Here is a 22,791-nt window from a genome sequence, read left to right on the forward strand (position 1 = left end):
AGTAAATTTTATTTTTGTGTAAACAAAGATCATGAGTTGGTTTACATAATATGTTCATGCCAAACAAACTGTAAAATTAAAGTGCTACTGTTTAATCACAGTAATGAAATTTCATAACAATTCACAGTTTTCAAACCTATGTTGTGTAGGTACTGGATTGCTGAATTCCCTGCAGAGTTTGATCTGGATCTGGGTCTGATCCGTCTTACAGAAGAGTTTCGAGATGCAGCCGCTGAGCTTGGTGGAGACAAACACATTAAACTACTTGACATTTCTACAATGTAAGTGTCGGTACAGCACACAAACACTCTGCGTATCCCATCACAGCATGCCCTTTATTGAATATGACATTATTACTATTGACCTATTTGCTTTTGATGAAGAGTAGCGTTTAGATTGAAATGAAGACACTCTGTTATAAATTCAAATGTTGCCCTTTTGTGAAATAATAACTTGGCACTAATGAGCATGTGTTTTAATCATTGATTCCCATTATGTGGAAGTGATTGTACAGCATTATGCACCTGTCGTTTAGCCTCATTAACACTGAATGGCATTCAAATTTGCACATCAGAATTCATGAGATTATTTCATGATTATCTTATTTGATAATGGCAGATGTCTTGTTACATCTGGGTAATGAGCTCAAACCAAAATGTGTGTTTGTGCTCTACAGTCTGACTTTGTATAGAGATTTTGTTATTTGTATACTGGGTAAATAGTGTTACATTTTACAATATTGTAAAGGGTTAGTTCACCTGAAAATGTTATTACTTACTCATGCTTTCAAATCTCTGAGATTTCCTTCATCTTTGGAGCAAAAATGAAGATTTTTTTAAGCTCCCTCATCCTTCATAGATAGCAATAGTACAGACTCTTTTAAAGTCCAAAATAATGCCTCAAAACCTCCCCAAAACAGACATATTCACACTGTAAGAAAATTCTTGCTGCCTTAAATGTTTAAGTTGAATCAAATGAACTTTCTAGTCAACTTACATTAATCAAACTGACTAAAATATTAAGTTAAACTTTGTATATCTGAAACCTGATTAACTTATGTAAATAAGTTAAAGCAACATAAATTATTATTTGCTGTTGCTGTGATCACCAGCAGTGTTTTCTCTGCTGGAAATTACTTCTGGTATTTTTACTGAACTACAACTCCAAGAACTCTTTGCAATCATCAGTCATCAACTCTTGCCACAGCTGCCAATAATTTGTACACACACACACACACACACACCCACACAGTTGAAAGTCATGATTACTGATTACATGGACTAAATATACCACTTGCTTTCACAGACACTTTGCTGAGTCTTGTTTTTCTGCTAACATTACAAAACTTTTTTTATTGTCTAGTATGCTAGTGTTTTGACATTTTTGCTAGTCATGGGCAAAGTGAGGCTTCATGAAACACTAAAACTGTCGAAGTAAATGTGTTGCTGCTTCGAAACTTTTTAAAAAACCATTTCCACAGTGACACCTAGTGGTCATTTTATGTATTCCTCTGGAAGCTTCAGCAAAGAAACAGTTAAGCAAATTTTGGTGGTAAACCTAACATTGTAGAGTTGAGGCCTCAAGTGATTTAGTGAGGTGGTGAGAGTTTCAGACTAGCATGCCGAGATAATGGGTTCGTATCCAGGGTGATGCAGTTATAGATATTAGTTTTTAAGTGCTCCATTCTTGTAACGTGTTTCGTTTTAACATTGGTCTGACATCCAAATGAAAACTTTGTGAATAAATAAGTCTTGTTTTGGTCATTAAAAAGTAACTTTAATAAAATACATCATCATAATTTCAGATTATTTTTCAGAGTTGGTATTCAAACTTTTGTAGCCATTTGTTGCACAGTTACTTTGTACATGCACAGTCCACTAGCTAAATGAGATTTTTTCCGACCTGTCAATCAAACGCAGATTCGCCAGGTCTCGAAACACTTCTTAAATAACTGATGCTTTGAATCGCTTTAGTCATGTAACCTTGGTGTTTTTCGAAAAGACTTGCGCTTCGGGATCTCAATACTGTGTCAAAACATCAGTTTCATGCCAACCATCCCTACTTTTTGCTTATTTGACGTTTTTGGATTCCTTGCCGCTTAGCCTGACCATTAGCCTGTGTTTTGATTTGATATTTTGGATTACCTTTATGCTCCTGTTTTTGACCATTGCATGCATGACTTTTCTTGTTATTGCTATACTTGGATTGCCATTATTCAGCCATTGTCCTATCATAACAATTGTCTTTACTTTTTGTCTTTAAATTGTTTTAAAGTGCATTCATTAGTTTAATCACAATATTATCAGAATACTATAATATTATCTACTTTAATGCTTTTGTTCGCTCACAAAACAAAAATTTCAACTTTATCCAACAGTTTCTTCTCCTCTATGTCAGTATAGGGCGCACGCTCGCTCACTCGAACCTTGGACATATTACCTCTGATGCACCTGTGCTTTATATAATTTTTATTTTATTTATTTATTTATTTATTTATTTACTTATTTATTTTTATCTCTATTTTAAACAGAAGTTGTCACGTGTGGGCATCCAGGATATATATCAGTGCACAGTGCTTTTGAACATGCACCTTATACTGACATTGAGGAAAGGAAACCGTTGAAACTATTCCTTCAGTCATTATTTTTTGATTTTGTGTGTAAACAAAAGTATTCTCGTAGCTTGATAATATTCCGATTGAACCATTGAAGCCAATAAGGTCTGTTTTGAGGATTTTTTTGGTGCATGGAGAATGAGCTAGCTCTCAGATTTACCTAAAATATCTTAATTTGGGTTTCTAAAGATGAATGAAGGTTTAAAGTGTATGGAACGGTGTCAGAAAGAATAAACAAATAACATGATTTTCATATTTGGGTGAACTAAAACTAACCAAAAAGGCACCACATTGAATTATACCTAATCCATGTTTGTCTCTTCAGCCCCTCGTATGACTGGATGCGTAAACTGACTCAGCGAAAGAAGCAGGTGAAGAAGGGCAAAGCGTCACTGCTGTTTGATCATCTGGAACCCATCGAGTTGGCTGAACATCTCACTTTCTTAGAGTACAAGTCCATCAGGAGGATATCGGTTAGTGTGCACGGTGGAAATGGAAAAATAGAGTGTTTCTTTCACTTGGGAAGGCCGTCAGCTGTGGAGGACTTGCGTCAGTGATGATAATGTGTGTGTGTGTATGTGTGTGTGTTTGTTTTGTGATATAAAAAGAAAAAAAGACTATGCATATGAGAACTCGCTTTTAGTTCTCTTATCAGAGCTGCTCTTTTTTTTCCATCGACCTGCATTGTTATTCTTAACCACTAACACTCGAGTGTTTTTTTAGTTAACAAACATCCTTCCTTTATCTGTTCCTCCCTTCTAAATCAGCTTTTGAGCTTTGGAAAATTATTGTGATGAAAGCTCTGGAAAAGCACAACATTTGAATCAATCAGATTTTTCTTACATCAGTTTACAACATATATTTGAAGCAGTGAATACTTTTCTATATCCATTTTTAAATAAATTAGACAACCAGATCATTAGATTGAACTGTCTGAAGGTACATATGAGAGAAACTTGATCATTAAAGGTAAACCAGTTCACTAAAACTAGTCAATGAGTTGGATTTTTAATCAGTTTATTTAAAGTAAATTGAATTGAATTACTACAAATGAGAATGTGAACCACTGAATGGAGAACCAGTCCACTAGAATGAATCAGCGAATTGCTTTTTATTTGTTATTTAAACTAACCATTCAATGAATTCAGTAGAGCTAACTGAAACTTATAAGGCTATTGTAGGTATGAGAGACATTGGACTATTTAATGTGAACTAATTCACTTGAATGAACTAGTAAACAGGGTTTTTAATACATTTAATTATAGTAAGCTTCCAAAACCAACCATTTACTTGAATGAATTTGATTTTCAGAAGTTACACAGTGGACAGTTTATGGCAAAGTCAATGAATTTGGATTTTAATATGTTTAATTATAGTTGTTGAGTAGTTGAAAGCTGGATATGAGTGTGCAGGTCAACCTAAAATCACAGTTTTATCCTCATTTTATTATTATACATCCATTTAATCTAATATATACATTTCAATAATACATCAAAACTGAGAATCACCTGCATAACAATGATATGATATACTGTTTTTTTTTTTTTTAATGTGGACCAAGGGAAGCATATAAAGGGAAAACATTATGTCTCAAAATGGATTCCTGCAGCACCCTGTACAACATAGATGTGGAGGATAAGAATAAATGTCCTAAGTTTATAGAAAAAAAGTATACTCTTTATTTATACTAAGCATCCAAGCAAACAAATAACTAGAATGAATCAGTCTTTTTTAGAGCTACGCATGAAAGTGGACCATTTAGGGCAATGGTCTAAACTCAATTCCTGGAAGGCCGCAGCTCTGCACATTTTTGCTTCAACCCTAATCAAACACAGCTGATCCAACTGATGAAGATGTTCTTCAGTTCTATTAGTTTAGAAGACTAATAGAGACTGGTGTGAGTTGGTGGTGGTTTAAGCTAAGCTATGCAGAGCTGCGGCCCTCTAGGAATTGAGTTTGAGACCATTGATTTAAGGTTAAACTGAATCATTTAAGTGAGGCACAGTGTTTATAGTTATTTACTTGAACCATCAAAACATATTAACTAGAATTAAATAGACATCCCATTATTAAATAAGAAACAAATAGGACTATTTAGGATTATTCAACTCACTAAATAAATTCCTGATTTACTAGAATGAAACTTTCTGACCATTCATTTATTCATTCATTCATTCATTCATTTTCCTCCAGCTTAGTACCTTTATTTATCAGAGGTTGCTACAGGGAATGAACTGCCAACTTATTCAGTTCATGTTCATTTCATGTTTTACACAGCAGATGCCCTTCCAGCCACAACCCAGTGCTGGGAAACACCCATACACACTCATTCACACGCACGCACGCACACACACACACACACACACACACACACACACACACACACACACACACACACACACACACACACACACTCAATTTAGCTTATTCAATTAACCTTCTGCATATGTGTTTGAACTGTGGGGGAAACCAGAGCACCCAAAGGAATCCCACACCAACATGAGAAGAACATGTAAACTCCACACGAAAACGCCAACTGACCCAGCCGGTGATCGAACCAGCTGTGAGGCTACAGTGCTTACCACTGAGCCATTGTGCTGCACTTTCTGACCGTTTTACTGAAAACTTCCAATCATTTAAAGATATATCGCAAATAAGCTACACTTACATTTACTTGTTTAATCTTTGAAGTCAACAATTCTGCTTGTTTTTGTTTAATCCTAAGTATAACATCGTCTCTATATGTTTATTTCCTCAGTTCACAGATTACCAGAGTTATGTGATTCACGGCTGTCTGGTAGATAACCCTACATTAGAGCGCTCCATTGCTCTGTTTAACGGCATCTCTCAGTGGGTTCAGCTGATGGTTCTCAGTAAACTCACCCCTCAGCACAGAGCAGAGGTCATCACCAAATACATCCACGTTGCACAGGTAACAACGTGCATTTATCTTCTTTTCCGACAAGAATCAAAACATTTAGATCTTGCTAATCAAAGTTTATTTTCTAAAAAGCATTACAAATTTCCAGAAGCCTTATACATAGTAATTAAAATCAAACACAAACTAAATATAAAAGGAAACGCTCAAGAAATGCAACAACAGAAAATGAAAACCAGTGATAAGTATGGTAAAAGGCCAGTATCCTGAAAAATAAGCATGCTTTCCGGATATCTGAAGCGACACGCTGTCTAATTGTACCGTTGATTACGCAAATGTTAGACCCTTCACCCAGCAAACCAGTTTCTGTCAATGCATTCTGAAAGCAGCTAGATGACATTTGCAGGCCCTTTGATATGTTAATATGTGCCAGTAAAAGAGTGTGATGGAGCCGCCTGCCTGCTCTCATGCTACCGGGGATGAATGAAACTGCTCCATTGTGAAGAGCACCCAGGCATCCCTTCAGTACAAAGCCTGTGCTTTTAGTATCTGTTTTAAGGCCTGCTGGGCATGATCCGTGTCAGCTAATAGATGTTAAGTGTTGAGCTGTCGAGTTGCGGGAGCTCTAGTAATAAAGCAGAGCTCTGCTTTTATGAGATCGGCCAGCACTTGTGCAATTACACTGCCAATGAAAAGTCCTAGATCACATGTGAATTGATGGACCGATCGATTTATCTATCTGTTGATTCATCCATCTGTTAGTGTTTCTGTTTATTGAAAAGTCTGTTTATCCATTGATAAGTTTAAATATCTGTTTGTCTGTCAATCTATCAGTCTCTTTTTCTGTAGATCAATAAAGCAAGATTGGAGTTAAGTTGGTTTATATTCGCACATTCGGATCTCGTTACGTCTGCGTTATATTCTGACTTTTTTCCTTAATGATAGGATGTCAGAAAATAAATATGGAAAAACATTGGCAGCCAATGACTTTCAAAGTACAACATTGTTCAGTTGTTTTAAAGTCATACTTACATGCGATTTCAGAGATCAAATTTATCAAGACGATTTAGCATGCTTAAGAAACAATGAATTGTGTCAAAGTAATGGTGTCATTTGAAATGTTTCCTTTCCTTCTGTTTATCCCTTTGTGCTCGTCAGACTGTCTGTTTGTCTGACAACCTGCCTCTCTCTGTGTGCCTCTTTCAGAAACTCCTCCACCTGCAGAACTTCAACACATTGATGGCTGTGGTTGGAGGTCTGAGTCACAGCTCCATTTCCCGCCTGAAGGAAACTCATTCACACCTCAGCCCAGAGGTCACTAAGGTGCAACAGTCGCTGCAAAACAGCTGTTTCGTTTTTTTAGAGTAGTACAGTACCTGACAAAAGTCTTGTCGTCGATGCCAATTGTTAGAGCAGAATAGTAACATGACTTCTTGTTGATCATTTGGAAATGTGGCAAAGGCAGATTTTTCAGATGAATCATCTGTCGAACTGCATCTTAATCATCACAAATACTGCACAAACCTATTGGAACCTGCATGGACCCAAGATTCTCACAGAAATCAGTTAAGTTTGGGGAAGGAAAAATCATGGTTTGAAAAATCAACAGCCTGAGGTACATTTGGGCTGCCCATTACATTACAAACCGCAGGAGAGGGTAAATTCTTAAGTAGGATAGCGCTCCTTCTCATACTACAGCCTCCACATCAAAGTTCTGAAAGCATAGTAGGTCAAGGTGCTCCAGGATTGACCAGCCCAGTCACCAGATATGAATATTATTGAGCATGTTTGGGGTAAGATAAAAGAGGAGACATTGAAGATGAATCCGAAGGATCTTGATGAACTCTGGGAGTTCTGCTAGAACGCTTTCTTTGCCATTTTCCAGATGACTTTATTAATAAGTTATTTGAGTCATTGCAGTAAGCTCATCACTCCTCCAAGCTCATAGGAGTCATACACAGTATTCATTCTTCTTTTACTGCACCATGCCTTTATATTCTATACTGTACATCATTTCTGATAAGTGACAAGATTTTTGTCTAAGCAAAGTCAGACCTTACTGTCCTAATTAAATAATAATAAAAGGCATGATCATATTTGATTTTGGTTAAAATAAGTGTAATCTATAGACTTTTGGCTTCCATATAAGCCACTTCTGATACCAAATGATCAACTAGAAGTTGAGTTGCTCAAGTTATTATTTGTTGTTACTAAAGCATGGAAAGACTTTTGTCAGGTAGTGTACATATATTCACTCCCTTGTCTCTTTATAGTCAAGTTGTCATTGAAAGCCAGCTCCCATTGCTGAGGGAGTTCATCACATTAATCAGTGAAAAATGTTATAAGATATTTAAAGATTTTCAGAAAAATATTTTAAAAATAACCCAGAGTAGTACTAGAGCTGGTTGTATGAAAAGGCATTGTGCAGATGTCACTTGTTTAATATGTTGTAATATGTCACGCAAAATATTTAGGGGTGTTTAGTTCTCATTTATAGGCAACATTGTAGTTTGAGGACCAGTTCATGCTAATAACTGGTCGCTTATTAACTTGCATATTGCTAGCATATTGGCTGTTTATTGGTATCTATTAGTAATTATTCCTATCTTAGACCTAAACTTTTCAATGAACCTGTAGTTTGCAACGAGTTAATAGTTATAAAGGTTACTAACAATTAAAAAGCAGCAAAATACATGTTTATTGAAGTAAAAGTTGTTGTTTATACTATTTCAAATACAATTTTAGACCTATGTATTTGAGAAATTACCTAAACAATAAAATAAAATAAAAAAACGAGTGGTCAGACGTGTGATATGTATAACATAAAACAGAGAGAGGTGAATAATTTGAGTAGCTGTCATTTTCTCTTGCTATTGACAGATCTGGAATGAAATGACAGAGCTGGTTTCGTCCAACGGTAATTACTGTGCTTACCGCAAAGCCTTTGGTGAAAGCAAAGGCTTCAAGATCCCAATTCTAGGTGTTCACCTGAAGGACCTTATCGCTGTACATGTGGTGTTTGCGGACTGGGTGGAGGACGGGAAGGTGAACATCACAAAGATGCAGCAGCTTTTTCTCACCTTTAACGAGCTGGTGTCTCTGCAGAGCGCTGTAGCTCAGGTGGAGCCCAACATGGACCTCATTTACCTGCTCAACGTGAGTCTTTCTCATCCATCTGGGCTCCAAAATCAATTTACTGGAGATTTGTGCACTAGTGAAATTAGTGGTTTCAATTTAAATGTTATGTCTGTTTGTGTAAAGCTGTCCTTGGATCTGTACTACACAGAAGATGAAATTTACGAGCTGTCCTTGCTCAGAGAACCCCGTAATCCTAAATCTCAGGTAAGACTATAGGTTTGCTCACACACTGTGATATTATTATTATTATATTTATTTCTGAAATTTTATGTAAAAAATTTTCTGAATTTTTGTATTGATAAAAAAGCAGGTAAATGAAAACTGTCTGTGTTCAGCTTTCAATAATAAAAAAAATGTTTTGGGACCAAATTAGAGTATTAGAAAGATGTGATTTATGAAGCTGGAAATGCTTCATTGCTTTTACAGAAGTTGTAACAGAAAACAATTATTTTAAATTGTAATGTTCTTTTACAATATAGCTTTTTTATTGTATTATTTAAAAATGCAGCTTTTATTGACAATATATATATTACCTTTTGACAAAATATTGAATAATGTTTGCATGTGTGTTTTAGTTTGTGTAATAAAATTAAGGCATCAAACATCTAAAATTATGGTATTATTATAGCAGAGATGCCCAATCTAGGGCGCGGGGCCAAAGTTGGCCCATGGTAACCTTTGATTTGGCCCACCAACCAATCAGAGAAGAGATTGGAGTGGAGCGAATCTCTCAAACAGAGATCGTCATTTATAATTTTACATAAACTTTTGTTTGTTTGTTTAATTACTGAGCTCCAAAAAAAATAAATTGAATGTTTCAATTAAATGTGAATTAATCAGATATTTTAAAGGGTAATGAAACCATAAAACACATTTCTTTAGATGTTGACAGATGTGTGGCAAGTTGTTAAAAACACCTTTAGGACATACATTTCACTATCAAGTGAAAATCTATTCTTTTTGTGTGCGTCTGTATGCATATATGTATATATATATATTGTTGAAGTCAAAATTATTAGTCCCCCTTTGTTTTGTTTTTTTAATATTTCCCAAATTCTGTTTAACCGAGCAAAAAAAAAATCACAGTATGTCTGATAATGTTTTGTCTTCTGTAGAAAATCTTATTTGTTTTGTTTCGGTAAGAATAAAAGCAGTTTTAAATTTTTACACATTTTTTTCATCATTTTAAGGACAAAATTACAAGTCCCTTTAAGAATTGTTTTTTTCGATAGTCTACAGAACAAAATATTGTTATACAATTACTTGCCTAATCACCCTAACCTGCCTAGTTAACCTAATTAACCTAGTTAAGCCTTTAAATGTCACTTTAAGGTGTATAGAAGTGTCTGGAAAAATAACTAGTCACATATTATTTACTGTCATCATGGCAAAGATAAAATAAACCAGTTATTAGAAATGCGTTATTAAAACTATTATGTTTAGAAATGTGTTGAAAAAGTCTTCGCTTCGTTAAACAGAAATTGGGGGGAAAAAAAAGAAGCAGGGGGATAATAATTCAGTGGGGCTAATATTTCTGAATTTAGCTGTATATATAATTGAACTCTATGTTATAAATGAGATTCTTCATGGTTTTATTTTAAGAAAATTTATATAAAATATAAAATATATATAATTAATGATACGATTGATACTGTAACCTTATATACTGATACTGATACTTTTATACTGATTATTACATCAAACATTTTTTAAATCTGCTTTAATGTAACCTTAGCATATTAACTGGTTTGTTTTGTAGAATTTAATTGATTTGACTAAACTGATCACACATCTTTCTCTTTCTGTAGCCCACATCACCCACAACACCCAACAAACCTCTGGCTCCACTGGACTGGGCTTCTGGAGTAACCACCAAACCAGATCCCTCAGTGGTCAACAAACACATTAGGAAAGTTGTGGATGTAAGAATACAATAACAGTTCATGCTTTCTCTTCGTCTACATTGCATTTCATAATTTGTCACATTTATAAAAGCCACCAATTGCTTTGCAGTTCCATTCAGTAATTGAATATAAGAGGCTGATTATGTCACAGAATCTAAACTGCCTCAGTACTTTATTCAGATGAATTTAATTACACAGTATGGTAGATTATATCAATGCATGCTTCAATGCAATTAATTAATAAATATTTTGGTTTTGTGCATCGAATAACATTCTCTAATGTTTCCTATGTATTCCTGTTTTTCATTGCATGTAAAGTCTGTCTTTCGAAACTACGATCATGATCATGATGGATACATATCCCAAGAAGACTTTGAGAGCATCGCTGCAAATTTCCCTTTCCTTGATTCCTTCTGTGTGCTGGATAAAGACCAGTGAGTAGGAAACACACACACACACAAACAAAATGTGTGATTCTTGTAATAGACCCCTGCAGTGCCAACATGCTGATAGCATTTTCTTTTGGCGAGAGCAACTCATAGTGTTGATGATCCTTTATAAGCCTGGGCAGAGATTCAGATATTGGCGGGGGCACATTTTCGGCACATCATCTCCTTTCTGACAGGGTCAGTGTAGTCTGTCTGGAAATTCCTCCAAGGGTTGTTTTCAACCATACTAAATTTGTAAGTGTTTTTATCACAGCAAATGAAGCATAGCATGGCGTGCAGACTACACAACATCGTGATGTAATATTTAAACAACAATAATACATTTTTAAAGAGCATTTGTGTGATTTTGGATGATTTTTTTGGGCACTTTCTCCTTCACTACAAGAACACATTCAGTGCTCAGCATCTATAAGTACATCCTTTACAAATCTCTCCTTTAAATTCATATTTTTTATAGGAAGCTATACAATATTACATTTGTGTTTATACATTTTACAGATTAGTCAGTACTGAAGCCAAATCTAGAGCCTATCTATTTGCCTGAATTAAATTGTATTATGTTTCAATTAAATATGTTTGGTGACTAATATGTTATTTTAATAAATAAATCTGTTTAATAAATTTGATTTGTTAAAAAGACACCAAAAAAAATACATTGTCTATATTCACTGAGAAATGGATAAAAATATTCATTTTCAAAAGGGAGTGTACTCAATTATGCTGAGCACTGTATAGTATGTAATGTTTATTCATATACATTTTTAATTATAAGAGGTAGGGGTGTAGTGCTATACATTACAAAGTCTGATTTGTTCCCACTGGTACTTCAGTCTCGACCTAACCTCCTGAATCGGCTCGTAGCCCACAATGAAGCCCCACGAGGGGACAGAAATTAAGTCCATTAATATACGAGTAGGTGCCAAGTGGTTCCGATGGAGTATAAGTCTGACCATGGCTCAATTTTTGATATCAAAGAATGTGGATGTTGGGGAAAACCTTTTACAGTAAGTACACCCTTGGATGCAAAATATGTTATCACAAAATCCTCGGTCTAATTGACATGGATATGCATGACAGCGCTCATTCAGTGAAGTCTGAGAAGCTAAAGCCACTGAAAAGCAACAGACCAGAAGACATTCATTTTTAATATAGAGGTGTAGGGAAACAGCGTTAAAATTGAGAAAATGTAGGATTAGTGCTTTCATAAATCTGCTAATGGGTGAACTTATTAAAAATTATGAAAGAGAATAATTTATAAAATTATGGACATTTATTTATTGGGCTTGCATGTTTTGGTGTAGATTAAGAAGATTAAGATGCAAAAATGTACACTACCTGACAAAGGTGTTGTCGTCGATCCCAGTTGTAAGAGCAACAAAAAATAGCTTGACTTCTAGTTGATCATTTGGAAAAGTGGCAGAAGGCAAATTTTTCTGATGAATCTGTTGCACTGCATCCCAATCATCACAAATACTGCAGAAGACAACAACGATTCATCAGAAAAATTTGCCTTCTGCCACTTTTCCAAATGATCAACTAGAAGTCAAGTTATTATGTGATGTTCCTAAAACTTGGATAGGCAACAAGATTTTTGTCAGGTAGTGTATAAGTGTAACAAGAAAAAAAGGTGTCTTTAAGAATAGCAAAAACATATGGCAGTTTGAAAACATGTAAAATCGAGTTTGACTAAATTTCTTCTTCTGCAATGTTGATTTATTTGCAGCAGTACCCATACGCTTAGCCCATCACCTACTTAACTTTGTTTAGATCAACTCAAAAATCAGACAATTTTTTTTACTCAAGAAATATTGCCTCAGATACGTCAGTTAAACTTTTATTTCTTTGAATATTTGAACTTCTGCTGGTAGACCTGACCATATGTCATGTATTTTATCAAAACCACTGATCTGTGTATAGACCATTATATAGATTTCTGATTAAAGCTATGAGCATGAGGTTAGAATTGCAACAGTACGTGAATGTCAGAGAGTTATCGAGTTTCGGCATGTGCATTAATTAGTATTTCACTCAAAGATATTGCATCCAGTAGTATAAGAAATTCAAATCTCCTCACCCAATCAAAACAGTACTATAAACTGAAATATGTTAATTATAGCAATATTGGATGTTTAAATATAAAGACAGACTCTATTTGTTCAATAATCCCCTGTTGTACTCAAAATATGCATGACATACTGGACAATTTAGTGTTAAAAACACAGCATGTGAGCGGTTTAGTCATTTCAGCACATGCAGCTTCTCAGTGAGGGTTATGGTTACCTGCAGCAGTGGTAAAAGACTGAAGGTCAAGACTTATGGTGAAGGACACACAACATCATACACACACTTAGGAATTCCCCAGGTGTTCTCTGCGGTTCATCTCAACACAACAGGGCCCAAACTGCATTACTGGCGAGTGACTGCATGCATTCCTTCTGAGCGCACACTGACTCTTAACAGTTACATTTAGGTATCAAAACCTGCTGTGGCACAGGAAAAACAATAACGGAGCAGGAGTTGTTGCATTATGAGATAGAGAGGATATAAATATGTCATCCTTTTTTTCCAGGGATGGACTGATCAGTAAGGATGAGATGATGGCGTATTTCTTGCGTGCAAACCCGCTGCTGCAGTGCAAGATGGGGCCTGGATTTATTCACAACTTCCAGGAGATGACATACCTGAAGCCGACCTTCTGTGAACACTGCGCTGGATTTGTAAGAAATCATTTTATTTGGCTGATTTATTTAAATAAATAAATAAATAAATAAATAAATAAACTTTTCTTACAACTGATGATGCATACTGGCAGATTTTGGGGATTTCTGCTGTGCAACACTTATGCAAAGATAATCTCTGTGGCAAAAGTGCAGTATGTGCACGTGTGTGTGTGTGTGTGTGTGTGTGTGTGTGTGTGTGTGTGTGTGTGTGCAAACAATAACACCTAGTTGGAGCTGCGTTTGCCACCACATCACTGAACAACGCAGACAGCTTTAAAAGGTTAAATCCAACCACAATATCTAGCTATTTCTCTCAGCACTTTTAATTCTAGTGTTAAGTACATTTTTGCTATTTTACAGTACAAGGCGAGTCACTAACTTGATTATATTTTAAAAATAATAATAACATACATTTCTGTTCAAAAGTTTCTGTTAGCTAACATTATTATTTTGCTTAAACAAATCACGAGTCAAATTTAGTAAACAGAATAGATTAGCTTGAGAGCGCAAACCCAAAAATTGCAAATTAAGACAGACACTCAACACCTCATTTTAGTAATATCTAATGAAGCCAATAAATCAGCTTACATTATACTTCAAACAAGCAGGTCCATGTGCAAGTGCAAAATTCCTTAAAACATGCTATATGCCCATTAAAAACTGTGCAAGATCAGTAAACTGACTAGTTCAAAACATAGTTAATCACACCTGTTTTAAATTGTAATAATATTTCACATTATTACAGTTTTAATGAATTTTATATTAAATACGTGCTGCCTGTAGTGTCCCTAAGGTCTATTTAATAACATGAATTAATCCATTATGGTCGCCCATTAAAGCTAAGCAGGGCCTAGTCAGTACCTGGATGGGAGACCACATGGGAAAGCTAGGTTGTTGCCGTAAGGTGTGTTAGTGAGACCAGCAGTTGGTGCTCAACCTGTGCTCTGTGTGGGTACTAACGCCCCAGTATAGTGAAGGGGACTCTATACTGCTCAGTGAGACTCTGTGGTCATTAAAAATCCCAGGATGTCCTTTGAAAAAGAGTAGTGGTTTAACCCCGGTGTCCTGGCCAAATTTGCCCACTGACCTCTGTCCATCATGGCCTCCTAACCATTGCCATATCCTAATTGGTATCATCACACTCTCTCCTCTCCACCGATCAGCTGGTGTGTGGTGTGGTGTGCGGTGTGTGGTGTGTGGCACAATATGGCTGCTGTTGCATCAATTGCGTTAAATTAAGTATGTAGGCTGATGAATGTCTTCAGTGGAGTGCGTTTCCACTATTCACCGTCCCTTATTCACGAAAGTGAAGGAGTAAAGAAAAGGGAATGGGAGAGGAGTCTCTGATTGGTTTACACACCCATAACTCCATTAAGAGAATAGATTTGGACACGCCTTTAATGTTTTTGCAATTTTGCGCTTTAAACTTTGTGCAGTTGTTGATGTAGATGAAGCTCTAAATTTTCAAGGTAATGTGTTCCAAAATAAACTTTTAATTTTTGCTACCAAAAAGCTTAATACTACATTTTTACTACTACACTTACTACATTATCCAGAATTACAAAACATAGCTTAGAATTTTGTTATGCTTTTTATTTTTTTTTAAATGCAGCAAATGCAACATTTATTTATATAAATAATACAACACTAAGGCATTCAGATGTTTAGCTGTTCGCATGCTTGTGGGGGCCATTGTATGAAAATTAAACATTATGTTGTCAACAGTGGCCGCCGGCTCTACACACACAAAAGAAATGCACATAATGAATGCGTTACATTTCCTGTTGGCACTGATCCGAGTGCTCAGCGCTGATACTATAGCGAGAGTTTATACACTACAGTGAGTGTTTAGTCACAGTCACTGCTGCTCAGATTGTTCTCTATTTACACAGATGGTTAGACAGGAATCCGCTGAGTTAACACACACACACATTCTTTTAAACACTCAAGCATGCACACACGCACACATACACACATACACACACAGATCCACCTTCTCACACTGTATTGCACAGGAAGGGTGCAACATGTGTGGAAGTATCCTGTTTATTACACATGGCATAAACCATCAACCCGCTGTTTCTGTCCTCATTTCATATTTAATCACATGATTATCTCTCTCCATTTTGTTCTCTACATGCCTTTCCTCCTCGCCCTGTGGTCCATGTTTCCAGCTCTGGGGAATTATTAAACAAGGATACAAGTGCAAAGGTAAAAACAAAACCTAATCTTTTAAATAAAGCAGATCACGATAGATGTGAACATGGCACAATTTGTGCAAATTCACTAGCTTTTATACTTTGGTTGATTTTAGATGCTATAGCTAGACAGGTGGAAGCAAAGTAGTGGAGTAAAAGTACCGACACAGCACTAAAAATGTAAGGGAAAGTAAAAGTACACATTTTAAAACTACTTAGTAAATTACAATTACTGAGAATAACTACTCAATTACAGTAATTCGAGCATTTGTAATCTGTTACTTTGCATCATTGAACAGTTGTCAAGGTTAATGTATTTTGTTTAAGTTGAGTGTGTTGTTTTTCAGATTGTGGAGTGAACTGTCATAAACAGTGTCGTGAGCTGCTGGTTTTGGCGTGTCGTCGTCTACCTCGCTCCACGTCTCTGGGCAGTGTGTCTCCTGGAGTGCTCACACACAGCTCTTTACCCAGCAGCCCCAACCTGCCCACCTGTAAAGGTGAAAACACACCTTCGCACTACATCTCATTCATTCAGAGTTAAAAAAAAAATGTGTGAAATGGAAATATGAGGGTGATCTCTTTCTCTCACATGATATTTGGGTGATCTCTGCTTTCCACACACAAGCATACACTTAATGAAAAAACTGCTGTCATCTCCATTGTCTGTCCTATAATAAAGACTCCAATGTTATTTTTTTCTTTAAATATCATTTTTATCTGTCAGAGCCACTATCTTCTACTTTGCTACCTGTCAGTCTGTCTTCCCATTAAAGGTAATACTTAAAGATAGATAAATATAAAATATTTTAAATACATATATATCTATTTTCTATACATTTTCCTTACATTTCTTTATGTATCGGTTTTCTTTAAAGGAGTATTTTTCTTGTGCTTAATTAAGACATTTTAAATCAAAATAAATTTACTTCTGAAGCAAAACAATGTTATATCAAAACATCATACATTTCATACATACAAATCATGCATCTGGTTGTAAGATTTTAATGCATATAGAATTATTATATAGTTTTTAATGCTACTGTTTTTATTTTATTTGATCATGTTCTATATGTATATTTATGCATGTTATCTAAGACAAAATCAGTATTATTATATATATGGTAAATTAAGACAGCATCCTAAAAGCTCTGACTGACAAATTCAAATTACTCACGAAATTATCTATGCTAACATTCTAATATCCTTTTATTCCACAGACGACGATGAGGTGTTTACGTTTCCCACTGTGTCTCCATCATCTGGCTCTGATCTGGAGGGAAAGTCCATCACCCTGATGACAGGTTCAGCCCAGCGCATCTCAGTGCGGCTCCAGAGAGCAACCACCAGCCAGGCCACACAGACAGAGGAACACCTGTGGCCTGAGAATGGCTGGGCGGCTGTCGCTGACAGTGGCTCGCACACCTTTCCCAAAATGAGGTACAGGCCACATCGCAAAGCGTCCAAGAGCAAAGGGTTCGCTCGCTGGGAGAACGACACTCAGGGCTCGATGGGGACGAGGAACAGCAGGAACTCACAGGAGCATAGTGAAGAGTCACAGCAGAATGGACTCACAGAACAACATACCAATAAAACCAGGACCTCTGAGGTACAAACAACATCCTCAATTCTGCACTGACAAAAATATTTATTGGATTTACTAATATTTTTTAGGGTAACTGGTTGCACATAATTTATATGGGCTGAATTTACCCAGCAAGGACACAGCGTCATAAGACAATAATATTAGGTTAGATTTAGGTTGTGACGTCAGGTGACCAAAATTCAATGTCTAGCAAGTGTCTAAGGACAACGTTATTGTGATATTTGGTTAATTTTAGGCTGTGTTGGAAAGTGACCAAAATCCAACGATGAAATCTTAATCCAACCTCATATTGACATCAAATACTGACATTTATTCGTCAGGTGTGGCAACCAAAATCCAACATCTAACAGACGTCATAGTGGTAATGTCCACACAAAGTCATGTCGAAATGTTGTTTTGCTTTATCTAATTATTAATTAATATTTTTACAATTCTCAGAACCACAAGGTAAGTAAAAACAAACAATTTATTTATATCTTTATCAACATTCTTCCTCACATTTCCTTTAAATATAAACGTCCTTAAAGGTCCGCTGAAGTGCCTTAAAGTTTTATTTGATGTTGGACATAATCTCAATTGAAACTTGAGTTGAAAGTTGGGGTCTGTTCTTCGTAGCTCGCTTAAATAATCTAAGATGATTTGGCAGATCGTAGATCTTTTAATCTTGAAAATTAATCTCTAGCTAATTTGGTTTTTCAAACAAGTTCGCGAATCAGTTAAAAATGTCTGGATGAACTGATCTGAGATCGCTGCGTGTGTTGTGAAGGACAGATCAATCAATCCTCGAAATCATGATCAGCAATGCAATGATTGGCTGACGGCACAGCAGCGTAATGACATCATCTGATTAATATTTAATTATCCATGTGAGCTAAATTACATAAAATGAGTAGTAAACGATTTGTTAAATATGATACACAATAACTTTACACCGGGTGATCACTGATAGTGAACATCACTGATAGTGTGATATGTTGTTTATAATAAGAACATTGTCAGCTAGGACGAAGCAGTGGCGCAGTAGGTAGTGCTGTCGCCTCACAGCAAGAAGGTCGCTGTTTCGAACCTCGGCTCAGTTGGCGTTTCTGTGTGGAGTTTGCATGTTCTCCCTGCGTTCGTGTGGGTTTCCTCCGGGTGCTCCGGTTTCCCCCACAGTCCAAAGACATGTGGTACAGGTGAATTGGGTAGGCTAAATTGTCTGTAGTGTATGAGTATGTGTGTGTGGATGTTTCCCAGAGATGGGTTGCTGCTAGAAGGGCATCCGCTGTGTAAAAACTTGCTGGATAAGTTGGAGGTTCATTCCGCTGTGGCGACCCTGGATTAATAAAGGGACTAAGCTGACAAGAAAATGAATGAATGAATGAATGAACTTTACACCTTGTTGTGGGCTGCATGCTTGACCCTTTCATGTGTCAAGAGCAATTTATTTAGTTTTACAGTTAGAGCGGATTTTCCTTATTATAGTAGTAATATTGTAGCCGTAATATTGTATGTGTTTTTTAATTGGTGTATTGCTTTTAAAAAAAAGTCACATATTGTGCATGTCTATTATCAGTTTTCTCTTTGCACCACTAGGTGGCAGTCTTTGTACTTTCGGGTGTGCAGATTGCATAAGTTTTATTTAAAAAATTAAAAATAAATAAATAAAAATTATATATATATATATATATATATATATATATATATATATATATATATATATATATATATATATATATATATATATATATATATATAGTTAAAAAATGTTTACTATTTTCCCAAGTGTATATAACTACTACTGTAAGAAAATATCAGAATTTGGTACATACTTTCTGTATTATCTTTGCTTGAACTGACACGATCTAATCCTGTTTGTATGATTTGAACCTGCTCCCGACCAGGTTTGAGCTACCAGAACTTTTGCTATGACAACAACTCTCGGATCAGTTTTGAAGAACGAAACGTTCCTGGATCGTGTCAAATCGTCAATAACCAAATCCAGCTAACCGAGTAATCCATGTACGAAGAACGGACCTTTGGAGTTGGTGGGACATAGAGTAGCTCCTCCCCTTTTTATTAAACAGAATGGTTGAGCTCAAGCACATCAACTGAAGAGAAAACGTGAAGCTCTTGAAGAGGGCGGAGCATGCCAGATACTAGAGAGCATTTGATTGGTCAATCGTAGATTCATTAATGTCCAAAGTTCCAACCCCAATCAAACACACCTGTGCTAGCTAATTAAGCTCTTACTAGGCATTTTAGAAACATCCTTGCAGGTGTTTTGAGGCAAGTTGGAGTTAAAATTTGCAGGACACAAGCCCTCCAAGATCGAGTTTGGGCACCCCTAATTTAAGCGGAAGTGACAAAGTGCAAGCTTTGTATGTTTAAATCAGTTTATATCTTCTAAACGACAATTTTCTTACTGGTTTGGAGCACATTAGCTTATAAATATCTTTAAAATTAACAATACTCTAACTAACAATATTTAAATTTCAGGGCACCTTTAAATATTCTCAGTGGCTTGGTTGCCAGGAGTCTATAGAGACAACAGAACATCTGTAATGTTTTATGGCGCATACATTGTAATTCTCAAGTCTAGCTACTACAGTGAGTAAGCCGATATGGTGGACTCCTGTGGATCTAATGATAATGCTAATGATAATCAGTCATTGGTGAGGCTTACATATATCTTACAAAAGAGAAGAGGAGAAACCATGCGTTCAGAGAGACTTTGGGTGGATTTTTACCAATGTAGTCTTGTTTTATACACACGTCTGCGTTCAAACACAGTAAATGTTGCACAATAGGTCCCCTTTAAGTAAGCTGTATATAAGATGGCAAAAATAACTAGTTTTAGCATAGAGGACCTTGTAAATCCCACGAACCAACTTCTTGATTCACTCAATGTTAATTACCCCATCCCATCATGCCTTTCTCAAGGCCCTGCAAGATCTTTTTATGAAACTTCACTCGCTCGTTGCCATAGAAATGCCAAGGTTTTGCGGTGCAGCCCTTCTGCTGTGGCTCTAGAGATAATCTTGCTCAGAGGCCGCAGCTCTTACACTGATGAGGGCCCTAAATATGGAGCAACACTAACCTGAGCAGGGCTACAGGCTGTTATTTTAGGGCCTGGCAGACACTTTGTTTTGGGTTAAAATGCAGAGCATATGTCTGACCGGGATTGGGTTGCCATGTTTGTTAAATTCAGATCTGTGTGTTATTTGTAGAACTGGCTTTATAAAAAGGCAGGGTCACTTGACCCACTGGGATTAAAGCGCTGGCGCACCTGTCACCATTACAATGCACAATTCATTTTTTTTTACATGAGCTGTTTATGAATACACATGCTTAACTGTGTCTGACTTATTTTAGGTTGGAAATAACAAACCCACAATACTACAATAAAGTATTCTTAGATAATCATTATGTTTTTATGTTATTATTTAGATTTACTATATTAATCAAAAGTTTGGCAAGCTTTTAGAAGAACATTTTTAAAAGACGTTGCTTACTGTATGTTCACATAGACTATATTCATTCATTAATTTATTCATTCATTAATTTTCTTTTCGGCTTAGTCCCTTTATTAATCAGGGGTCGCCACAGCGGAGTGAACCGCCAACTTATGCAGCAGATGCCATTCCAGATGCAACCCATTACTGGGAAACATCCATACACTCTTATTCACATACATACACTATGGCCAATTTAACCTACCTAATTCACCTATACCGCATGTGTTTGGACTGTGGGGGAAACCGGAGCACCCGGAGGAAACCCACACAAACATGGGGAAAACATGCAAACTCCACACAGAAATGTCAACTGACCCAGCCGAGGCTTGAACCAATGACATTCTTGCTGTGAGGCAACAGCACCCTTGGCCGCCCAGATTATATTTATTTAATCAGAATACACTAAGTTTGAAAAAAAAAAAAAAAAGTAACAATAGTATTAAATAAATATTATTACAATTTAGAATAATTGCTGTTTTAACATGTAAAAAAAGTAAATAACAAAGTAAAAACAAATTCCAACTCCTTACTTAAAATGTTGTTAACATGCAGCAATTATTGACCATATGCACTTACTGGTTTTCAGTTACTCAAGCCTAGTAATTTTCAGTGAACTGTCATGTCATTATAAACTCACTGTGTTTAAATTCTGCCTTGTTCAATATCATTAATCAGCAGTGCCAAAGACACACCAGACATTTTATTTATTTAATTTTTTATTTAATTTTTTGGAATGAGTTGTATACATGCAATGAGTAGAACATAAACAGTATACAGTATTTTAAGGGGGAAAAATAAATAATAACTAGATTCTTAAAGTTTGAGAACAAACTTTGAGGCTGGCTTGTGAAAGCCTGACGGTAATAGTTTATTTAGTTTAAACAGTTTTAAAAAGTATGAAAAGATAGATAGATAGATAGATAGATAGATAGATAGATAGATAGATTAGCATGTTATTACCATGGTTTTAACGTGAAATAGCATGTTGTTAGCATGATTCTAGCATGAATTAGCATGTTACTAGCATGATTTTAGCATGAATTAGCATGTTGTTAGCATGATTTTAGCATGAATTAGCATGTTACTAGCATGATTTTAGCAATAATTAGCATTCTGTTAGCATGATTTTAACATGAATTAGCATGTTGTTAGCACGATTCTAGCATGAATTAGCATGATTCTAGCATGAATTAGCATGTTACTAGCATGATTTTAGCGTGAATTAGCACAATTCTAGCATGATTTTAGCAATAATTAGCATGTTGTTAGCATGATTTAACATGAATTAGCATGTTGTTAGCACGATTCTAGCATGAATTAGCATGTTACTAGCATGATTCTAGCATGAATTAGCATGTTACTAGCATGATTTTAGCATGAATTAGCACAATTCTAGCATGAATTAGCATGTTGTTAGCATGATTCTAGCTTGAATTAGCATGTTGTTAGCATGATTCTAGCATGATTTAGCATGTTACTAGCAAGATTCTAGCATGAATTAGCATGCTACTAGCATGATTCTAGCATAAATTAGCATGTTGTTAGCATGCTTCTAGCATGACTTAGCATGTTACTAGCATGATTCTAGCATGAATTAGCATGTTGTTAGCATGATTCTAACATGAATTAGCATGTTACTAGCATGATTTTAGCATGAATTAGCATGTTGTTAGCATGATTCTAGCATGAATTAGCATTTCACTAGCATGATTCTAGCATGAATTAGCATGTTGTTAGCATGATTCTAGCATGCATTAGCATGTTGTTAGCATGATTCTAGCATGAATTAG

At 35.9% G+C, this 22,791-nt stretch overlaps 1 protein-coding gene across 11 annotated transcripts in view; it reads left to right on the top strand.

The window, feature by feature from the left end:
- rasgrp3 (RAS guanyl releasing protein 3 (calcium and DAG-regulated)) overlaps nt 1-22,791 on the top strand; it is an 83,450-nt gene that overhangs the window by 50,011 nt on the left and 10,648 nt on the right. For 5 of the 11 annotated variants that reach the window (XM_087289254.1, XM_087289252.1, XM_087289253.1 and 2 more), the window contains 12 exon segments: nt 150-281; nt 2,940-3,087; nt 5,373-5,546; nt 6,699-6,815; nt 8,373-8,648; nt 8,754-8,834; nt 10,439-10,552; nt 10,853-10,968; nt 13,553-13,700; nt 15,878-15,914; nt 16,249-16,398; nt 17,119-17,507. In XM_087289254.1, the coding sequence (XP_087145380.1) occupies nt 150-281; nt 2,940-3,087; nt 5,373-5,546; nt 6,699-6,815; nt 8,373-8,648; nt 8,754-8,834; nt 10,439-10,552; nt 10,853-10,968; nt 13,553-13,700; nt 15,878-15,914; nt 16,249-16,398; nt 17,119-17,507 (1,882 nt within the window). 11 annotated transcript variants of the gene reach the window in all.

The sequence above is a fragment of the Danio rerio genome, chromosome 17 (assembly GCF_052040795.2).
Source record: "Danio rerio strain M-AB ecotype USA chromosome 17, GRCz13ab, whole genome shotgun sequence".
NCBI classification, from domain to species: domain Eukaryota; kingdom Metazoa; phylum Chordata; class Actinopteri; order Cypriniformes; family Danionidae; genus Danio; species Danio rerio.